Source organism: Mandrillus leucophaeus, unplaced genomic scaffold (genome assembly GCF_000951045.1).
Source record: "Mandrillus leucophaeus isolate KB7577 unplaced genomic scaffold, Mleu.le_1.0 Scaffold98, whole genome shotgun sequence".
NCBI classification, from domain to species: domain Eukaryota; kingdom Metazoa; phylum Chordata; class Mammalia; order Primates; family Cercopithecidae; genus Mandrillus; species Mandrillus leucophaeus.
Genome location: NW_012110696.1, coordinates 718,283 through 727,800, shown reverse-complemented (window position 1 = coordinate 727,800; position 9,518 = coordinate 718,283). Strand labels below are relative to the sequence as shown.

Sequence of the window (9,518 nt, the reverse complement as noted above, 5' to 3'; positions counted from 1 at the left end):
AAATTAGCCCGGCATGGTGGTGGGCGCCTGTAATCCCAGCTACTCAGGAGACTGAGGCAGGAGAGTCGCTTGAACCCGGGAGATGGAGATTGCAGTGAGCCGAGAGCGTGCCATTGCACTTCAGCCTGGACAACAAGAGCAAAATCTGTCTCAAAAAAAAAACAAAAAACAAAAAAAACAGCCCATGTCAGACCTCAGGTGGTGCAGCCAGCAGGGAGGTGGGGACATAGGCCCTGGGCTGATGCCATCCCTGGCCAGGGCCAGCGTCACAGCTTCTTTCCCTAACTGTGTAATTAAACCCACTCGCAGAACATGCCAGGTGCTCCTCCTGGAGACACCCCTGGGAGCCCCTTCCCTCCTGCTCTGTCCTTGTCCTGCCAGGCAGTGTCACCCTGGGGCTACCTGCATTGTGGCCTGGAAATTCCCCATGACGACAGTCTCTTGGGTTCAGCCCCTGCTTCCCAGGGCACCCCCAGCCGAGATTCCTCTGCATCCCTGACTCTTCCTCCACTGAACGTGTTCAGGGGCATCCCCGGCTCTGAAATATCACGACCCATTCCCTGTGCTGAGCTGCCAGGGGCGCCCTGTCCGCCCAGAAGACCACATCCTTCAGTTCTAGGGCATTTCTCTCTCTTATCTTTCTGGAACTCCTGTTAATCGGGGTTTGGACCTTCAGGAATAGTTCCCTAGTTTTCCTAGTGTTTTCCCCTACTTTCTACAGCTTCATCTTTTTCTACTCAGGGAGATTTCCTCAACTTTACCTTCCGTCTCCTGTTTATGTTTTTAGTTCTGCCACCATATTTTGGTTTCCACAAGCCCTCTCTTTCTCCAACCATTGCTTGTTCCTTGGACACTGTATCTCCTCTTCTCTTGCATGGCAGTGCCTGGTTTCTAGGCTTTTTCCTGCCTTGTGCATCGTTTTCTCCTGGTTCTTTTCTTATGGTTTCTATGTTTCATGTCAGAGGTTTCTCTAAAGTGTCTGGTGACACCTGGCCTCCCCTTCTCTCTGCGTCTTGGCCAGGAAGAGAGGCGGGGAGCAGATCAACATGACCCTTTAGCACAGCCAGGGTCAGCATCTCACCGAGGACCCTCCAGTGTCAGTGGTGGTTGGGGGAATCGTTTGTATTTTTTTAATCAGTCTCCAGCCTGGAGGGTCCAGGTCTGGGGACTGCTACCTGGGGCTGTTCTAGCCTGTTGCAGGGTAGAGGAGAGGTACTCCCACTGTCCCCAACTTTGATGGCCCTTCAAGCCCAGCCTGGCCCAGAGCAGCTGGTCACTCATGGAGCAAGAGGAGGGTGAGAAGGGCCCCCCTCTGCCCAGTGCTGCCCTAGTGTCCTGCATAGTCCAGCCAGAGCCCAGGCCTGCACCGCACCCAAGGATGATGGCCTTTGCTGACAGGCCCCGCCTCCTCTGAGGATAGTTTGGGGGCCACATGTTGTCCTTAGAGCTGGTTCACACAGGGTGCCAACCTCACCCTAGGCAGCTTCTCCAAGGTCCCCTGGGAGGGGCTCTGGGTGAGCCTGTCCCCTGGAACTGCTGTGCCTCTCGAGTGTTCGGCGCCCCTGCGAGCCCTCCCCAGGGCCCTGTTCCCCCGTCGTCAGGATGGCGGTGTGGACCCCAGGGACCCCAGGCTCCTTCTTGCCTCAATCATGTGTGATGAGGTCACCCTCACCCAGGACCTTCTGCTCCCTAGCAGGGTCTGACGAAGAAACCGTCACCTTCCCGGGCAAAGCTGAGGGATGCTAAGAGGCTGGCTTGAGAGGTGCCTCTGTTCTCTGCCATGGGCCCCTTGCAGGGGTGGGTCACCCCATCCAGGAGGCATGGCTGTGGGGCCTGAGGGGCACTCAGCTGGCTTGGGTTGTGGTGATGGGGGTCCTGAGGGTGAACTCACCCAGGCCAGCCTGGGATCCTGAGCCACAGAGGCCTGCAGGAGACAGTACAGGACATGAACCTTGGGCTACCTGCCAGGGCCCTCACTCACATCCAGCACTCCCCACTGCTGCAGGTCCAGCACCCTAGCCAGGGCCCCCAGTCACATCCAGCCTCCCCGCTGCCACAGGCCCAGCACCCTGGCAGACTCCTGTTGCTGCTGGGGAGGATCCTGTCGCCACATCCCAGGTCTGGAGGGTATGACCTACACCGTTTGTTCTTAGGATCCTGCCCTGAGAAGATGGCCTACTATGGAAAATGCATTGAAACTGTCATCGAGAAACTTGACAAATTTACACCCAAGAGGGACAATCCTGAGCAGTTCCTACAGGCTGTGGCCATCTCCCTGCAGGTAGGGTCTGCCGGGGGCTCCTGGGAGGCTGCGCCAATGGCACCTGTCATGCAGCTGTTCTCGTTAACAGGATCAAATACCTTCCTAACGATTGCCTTCCTTCCAAACGGGGAGAAGCTGACAGTGTTTTCCACAGAGACCTGCTCTTTGTATAGGGAGGTGCTCCTGGCACCCAGAATGTGTGTCAGGCCAGGCTCTGGTGAAAAGAAGCCTTGGCCAGAACCCGGGATATGACATCCACACTGAGGTTCCATCCTCAGTTAACACAGACGAGAAGGGTCAGCCCTGGAGTGCCCCCATGCCCCACCCCCACTTTGGGGGGCATCTTATCTCGGGAAATGGGTCCTCCATCCCCCAGGGGCCCCAGGGCTGTGGCAGTGAGGGTGGGTGAGGTCACAGCTTGCGCTGTATTTGTGGTAACCGAGACTTGGGAATCACTGACCGGGTCTCCGACAGAGGCAGGGGCTGGCCTGGGCAGTGAGGCCCCCGGGGAACCGAAGGCTGCAGGCATCCATACACATCTCCTTCATCTTCCTACCCACACCTGGAAGAAGTCACAGGCCCACCTGGAGGCTGCCCAACTCTTCAGCTCCTGTCCTCCTGTCCCTGGGTTTTCCTTAGAGCTCCATCCTGGTCCTGGCAACCCCTGCAACCTTGGCAGCCCCACCCCACTCAGGGGCCTCCCTGTCACCCAGTCTTGGCTCCCACCCCCAGGTGCTGATCTCACATCTGCCACCTGTCAGTGGCAGGTGCCCAGGGAACAGGAGCTTGGATTGCAGGGCCCCTGCCTCCAGGAATGTGGGACGTGGCTCCATTGGATGGGGCCTCCAGAGGAAGCTGAGCCCACCGGGGGAAATCCTGGGGGGCTGTCTCATGGGCCATCCCGGCCCATCATTGCCCAGGAGCAGAGAGAGGGCACTCGCCCCCTGGAAGGAGGGCGCTCGTAGCAAGTGTGCTAATTCAGGCCGCCTGCCTGTCCTTGCAGGCCACAGCCTTCTGTGCTACCGTGCTCTGGATGAACTTGGCCTGTGTATGCTGCTTTCTGCGTGGTCCCTGGGGGCTGCCCTGGCCATGCTCCAGCCCCAGCCCTCACTACCTGCTCAGACGCACCTGTGCTGTTCCCCCAGGCCACAGTCTGAGCCCACCTTCCCTTGGGGTAGAGTGAGGGGTTCATCCTTCATTAGTTACCCCTGGGGCAGCCTCAAGAAAGCCCAGAGGGGAGGTGTTGTGAGTAGGTTACAAAGGCTGCAGGGGTTGGGGCCAAGGCCTCTGCCATAAGAGAAGGCCTGGGCCCTGCTCCCAGCTTCTGGAAGAGGCGCCTCCTCCGGCTGGGGCCTGGCAGCAGCAGGGAGTGGAGAAGGGAGCAGGGCCTGTGTGCAGAGCTACAGGCTTCTGTGGGCACCTCCTTCCCTCTGCTTCAGCACCCTCCGGCCCCCAGCTCTTTCCCTGAGCCCCTAAGCACCGCGGGGAAGTGACGCAGACAGCTGGGGCCCAGATTCATCTACACTCCTCTTCCCACCTGAAGGCCCCAGCACCACGGGCACACCTCTCGTCCCACCGGCCAGCCCTCCCTACACCCGTCCACAACAGACAATAGTGAAGGCCCAGGTCCCCTTGGCCAGAAACCTGTCCTGGGAGCTGGCATCACCCACCCCACTGCCTGGGCCCACCTGCAGCCCAGCCCCTCTGTCCCGTCCAAGAGCAGCTCCAGCAGCTCCTCCTGTCTGTCCCCTCATTTCCCTCGGGATCTTTCCTGTCAGCCACCCGTGCTGCTACTTCTCTCATCCTAAAAACATTTGTTTAAAGTCCTCTGGGCCAGGCCTGGTGGCTGACGCCTGTAATCCCAGCACTTTGGGAGGCCAAGGCGGGCGGATCACGAGGTCGGGAGATCCAGACCATCCTGGCTAACACAGTGAAACCCGTCTCTACCAAAAATACAAAACATTAGCCGGGTGTGGTGGCGGGCGCCTGTAGTCCCAGCTACTTGGGAGGCTGAGGCAGGAGAATGGCATGAACCCGGGAGGCGGAGCTTGCAGTGAGTTGAGATCGTCCCACCGCACTCCTGGCTCCACTGCACTCCAGCCTGGGTGACAGAGCGAGACTCCGTCTCAAAAAAAAATGAAAAATAAAAGTAAAGCCCTCTGTACTCCTCTGCGGCTCCCGCGGTCCCCGCCTTCCAGACATCCAACAGACTCCTTGAAGTCCCTGCCAGGAGCGGCAGCTCTTCCTCCATCCTCCCTCACGCCCCTCCCGGCACACTTCCCCAGCCCTCCACCCACAGCCGGTCTAAGTCGCCCCCCTCCTCCTTGTTGCCAAATCCAGCGGTGCAGCCTCAGCGCCTCTGACCCAGCTGACCCCGCCCCCAGCTCCGGCCCTTCCAATCAGCTTCCTGGGTACCCCCCCACCCACCAGCCAGGCCTGCCTCTCACCGGGCAGCCTCTCCTTCGCCGGCTCGGGCCTCCCCTGTCGGGTGTGCGGGGTGCTGCACACACTCCTGGTCCCCTCACCTGCTGACAGCTCCTGCTTCTCCCTCATCCTTGACCTCTGCAGAGCCTGGACTCACATCTCCCTGGGTGTACAATGGGCACCTGCCGTGTGACCCGTCAGCAGGTGAATGAATTTATGTGACCTCCCCCGAAGCTGCTGATCCTGGTATCCCCAGTTCAGCCGGAGGCCACTCCGTCTCCCCTTGCTTGAGTGGGAACCCTGGTGCCTCCTGGGCGCCCTCATTCCTGTAGCCCACATCTGTCCATCATCAGCTCTGCCTTCAACTCTGCCGCATGTGCACTCTGCTCCAGCGGCACTGGTCTCCTAGTGTTTCTGGAACATTCCACGTGCTCCCCACTGCACTAGCTGTTGCCTCCACCTGAGAAACTTTCCCCCTGACGCTCTCTTGGCCTGCGCAGCCACACAGCACCTTGGCAGGGAAAGGGAGTGTGTTTACCCCTTCCTCAAGCAAAAAGTGGTAAAGTTCATGCCTTTATTTCTTGATCATAACCATTACAGAAAAATGAGTTTGTTACAACAAATAGTTTGGGTTTGGGTTTGTTTTCTATAACCCACAGATTATTAATGGTAGATGAGACTAGTTGCTACCTGGCAAGTCACAACGTGACGACCGCAGGTGTGCGTTTCCACAGGGAGCCTGGCACACCGATAATACTAGCAAACTGGCAGAGGCAGACACAACGGATCATCCAGGGGCTGCCCAGCACGGGCACAGATGCTCCCACTGGTGGCAAGGAGGCTTGTTCCTCAGAGGCACTGGTTTTTCAGATCCTTTCTTTTTTTTTTTTTTTTTTTTCGAGACAGAGTCTCGCTCTGTGGCCGAGGCTGGAGTGCAGTGGCGTGATCTTGGCTCACTGCAAGCTCTGCCGCCTGGGTTCATGCCATTCTCCTGCCTCAGCCTCCCGAGTAGCTGGGACTACAGGTGCCCGCCACCACGCCTGGCTAATTTTTTGTATTTTTCATAGAGATGGGGTTTCACCATGTTAGCCAGGATGTTCTCAATCTCCTGACCTCGTGATCCGCCTGCCTTGGTCTCCCAAAGTGCTGGGATTACAGGCGTGAGCCACCATGCCCGGCCTTTGAAAAGCCCTCACAAGCCTGAGTGGAATGGTGCGTTGGATCCTGATCCAGTTTGGACAACTCATTTTCCTCTCCAGCTGTCAAGAAACTGTTGCAACTCACTGATTTTGCTAGGCCAAGGCTCAAGGCTGCCACTTGCCAGAAAATTACACAATACATAAACCAAATGGCAGACTCTGGACAGCAGACTGCGGTGAAAGGAGTGTTTTGGGTTAAATTGTGCCCACCCAACCAAAAAAATACTAAGCCAGGCACGTACCTAGTCCCAGTTACTAGGATGTCTAGAGAAGGAAGATCCACTTGAGCCTAGGAGTTCGTGTCCAGTTTGGGCAACATAGCAAGATCCCATTTCTCTCTAAAAGAAAAAAAATGAGCCAGGCATGGTGGCTCATGCCTGTAATCTCAGCACTTTGGGAGGCTGAGGTAGGAGGATTGCTTGAGGCCAGCAGTTTGAGACCAGCCTAGGCCACACAGCGAGACCTTTTCTCTATAAAAAAAATATAAAAATTAGCCAAACATAGTGGCACGTGCTTGTAGTCCCAGCTACTGGGGAGCTGAGGAAGGAGGATTGCTTGAGTCCAGGAGTTAAAAGCTACCATGAGCTATGATTGCACCACTGCACTCCAGCCTGGGTAACAGAGTAAGATCCTAGCTCTTAAAAAAAATGTTGAAATTCTAACCCCTGGTTACCTATGAATATGACTTTTTTTAGAAATACAGTCTGTGCAGATGTAATTAAATTAAGGATTTAGAGATGAGATCTGTTACAAACCACTGTGGGACTGACTAGCCACCTGTCCCTTTGCATCTTGGGTGCACCCAAGGTCAAGTCCAAGAAGACACAGGTTCTTGCTGTGAGAGTAATTGGCTCTCACGCTTTCAGTGTGGATTGCCAGTTAGCTCTCCACGGAGATCCACTGCTGCTCTCCCGGGCAGGTAGGGAGCACTTGTTCCCCTACACCCTCCCCAACCTCATGTGCAGGCAAAAATTGTTATCTCTGCCAGTCAAATAGGTGTGAAAAGTCACTTTTTGTATTTTTTTTTTAATTTTTTGAGACACTCCCTCACCCAGGCTGCAGTGCAGCTCATGGCTACCTCCACCTCCAGGTTCAAGCAATTCTCGTGCCTCAACTTCCCAAGTAGCTGGAATTACAGGCATGAGCCACCGCACCCAGCCATCATTTCTCTTGTTACATTTTCCTAAATTTTGAAGCAATATGTATTTCACTTTGAACCATCTGTTCGGACCTGTATCTGTTAGGAAACTGTGTTTGGATCCAATAAAATCCAGAGAAGCAGTAACTTTAATCAATTAAAGGTATCTTTGCTCATATGAGAAGCAGTCTGCAGACAGGCAGTCTAGAGTGGCTTCAGCAGTTCCATGGTGCCATGAGGAACTCATTCCATTCCTCTCCACGCAGCCAGCCTTAACACGTACTATTGCCTCATAGTCACTAAATGGCTGCCCTACCTCCAGCATTGCATCGATATCCCAGGTGAGGAGAGGGGAAAGGCAAACAGTATAAGGCATGTGCCAGCTGAATCTACCTTCCTTTCGAGGTGCTTTCTTGGAGGCCACACCTTGCAATTTGTCATTACATTTTACTGATTAAACCTGTCACATGGCTCTATCATCAAGGAGAGTTGCAAAATATGGTTTCAGCTGAACATATTACCATGCCCAACAGGACGGCATTCTTTCTGTTAGGTGGGAAGGAAAGTAGAAGGGATGCTGTGTGGCCCTGCAGCCTCCGTTTCCTTTGCCTGCTTTTCTAACTGACTTCAGGCTTTGCGTTACTGATGAGCAAGTATTGGTGACATGAATCACAAATCCTGTTGTTAATTAGCCTCCTGGCCCCGCACCCTTCCCCTGCACCCCCTCCCCGCAACCCACCCCGGCCTGGCCCTGGTCTAGCTCTTCCCCAACACTGTGAGTCCAGCAGACAAGTGCACTTCTGGAGGTGCTAAGAGACCCCTGCAGCGATGGTGAATGCTGGACCCTTCACTACTGAGAGCCTGCTGCTGTCCCTGGTTGGGGACTGAGGAGCCCTGAACTTGACCAAGGCCCAAGATTTTATCACAGACTCAGAGACTCTTGGGCAGCCACAGGCCGGTCTCAGCGACTGAGGCTGGTTCCCCATTAGGAGCCCACTCCTGTGGCAAGGGCCTCCCCTGCCTCCTCTGGGAGACAGAGCCCACCTGGCCTAGGCCCATCTCTGCTGGCCGGGTCAGAAGGACCTGGTCCAGGGCCCCTGAGGCATGTGTCACCCCTTGTCCCCAGCCCCAGGTCCCTCTCTGTGAATAGGCTGGGCACCACGTGTCCTGGCGGCTGCCAGCCCAGCATTAGTGGCAAGGACCTGGCTGTGGGCCTGGCCCAGCCTGGCATGGACTGGGATGTCATTTACTAGCTTCTCACTTGGCTCTGCAGCTTCCAGGACCCTCTGGCCCAGTGTGGCCCTGCCCAACCCGCCTTGCCTGGGGCTGATGGCACAGGGCTCCAGGCTCTGACCTTATTAAAAATGCATGCTCACACTTCCGAAACACAGACGTCATTGATGAGAAGTGGAGTCACCGTTGCCTGAGCCGGGGAGGCCAGAGGAGGTTGTCAGCAGCATCCCGCAAAGTCATCACCCTCAGCGGCCATGCTGACTCACTGCTCTCGGAAGGGTCTGTCCTGGCTCCTGGGCTCCTCTGACAAGATGTTGTCAGTTACACAGGGGGAGGTCAGTGCCCTCGGTGTGGGTACAGCCTGGCAACTGCAGGAAACTGAGAGGGAAACTGAGGTGCCAACCCCCAGCAGAGCCCCTCCTGGCAGCTCAGTGGGGGAGCCCTCACCCACCGAGCCCCCTCTCCGTGCCCAGCCCCACTCACAGGATGTCACTGGGTCCCCGTGATCTATGTATTCTCTTTCCTCTCTGGCGAGCGCCCAGGTGACCGTCTAGCCAGGAAAGGGACAGTAAACAAGCCATACCGCGACTGGGACAGGCCATGTCCCACGAGGACTGGTCAGGAGCACAGTCCTCACAACCGTGGGGTGATAGTGCCAGGAGGAGGTCGCAGGCAGAGGGAACAGCCAGTTCCCCGATGAGGAAACAGGAGGCCAGTGTGACTGGAAGAGAGCCAGGGCGGGCCGGGGACTCCGAGGGAGCTGGGCATGCCCATGCAGGGCCTCGCTGGCCACGGTGAGGAAGGACGCCTGAGGCAACATCCATCTGAGAAACCTCGCCCTGACTGCTGGGTCGAAAAGAGACTTGAGGGGAAGCAAGAGGAGAGGCAGGGAGAGCAGCCGGGGTCCCCCAGCCAAGGAGCCAGGAAGAGAGACAGAGAGACACGCTGGAATCAGGGAACCGTGTTTACTGCGCCACGAGGTTGGTGGGGGCAGCTTGGGCGGAGCCCAGGAGGCTGGTTTCAGACGCACTCTTGTGAGACGTCTGCCCCAGTATCCAGGAGAGGCCCAGCGGCAGCAGGATCGAGGTTTTTGAGTTCAGGGAGCGGTGCCGGCTGGGGTGTCCATTTGGCAATCAGAATGCTGTCAGCCTTGAAGCTGGCTGCGATCACTCAGAAAGTAGATAACGAACAAACGTCACCATAGGGGAACTGCACCCTGAGCCCCTCCAATATGTGGAGGCTGAGAAGACAAAGAGGCACC

The 9,518-nt window shown here is 56.5% G+C and overlaps 1 protein-coding gene across 1 annotated transcript in view; it reads left to right on the top strand.

Moving 5' to 3' along the window:
• Positions 1-2,157: 2,157 nt before the first annotated feature.
• CFAP99 (cilia and flagella associated protein 99) overlaps positions 2,158-9,518 on the top strand; it is a 42,593-nt gene continuing 35,232 nt past the window's right edge. The window contains exon 1 of the mRNA XM_011970838.1: positions 2,158-2,281. Within this exon, the coding sequence (XP_011826228.1) occupies positions 2,171-2,281 (111 nt within the window). The 5' untranslated portion in view covers positions 2,158-2,170. The remainder of the gene's footprint in view (positions 2,282-9,518) is intronic.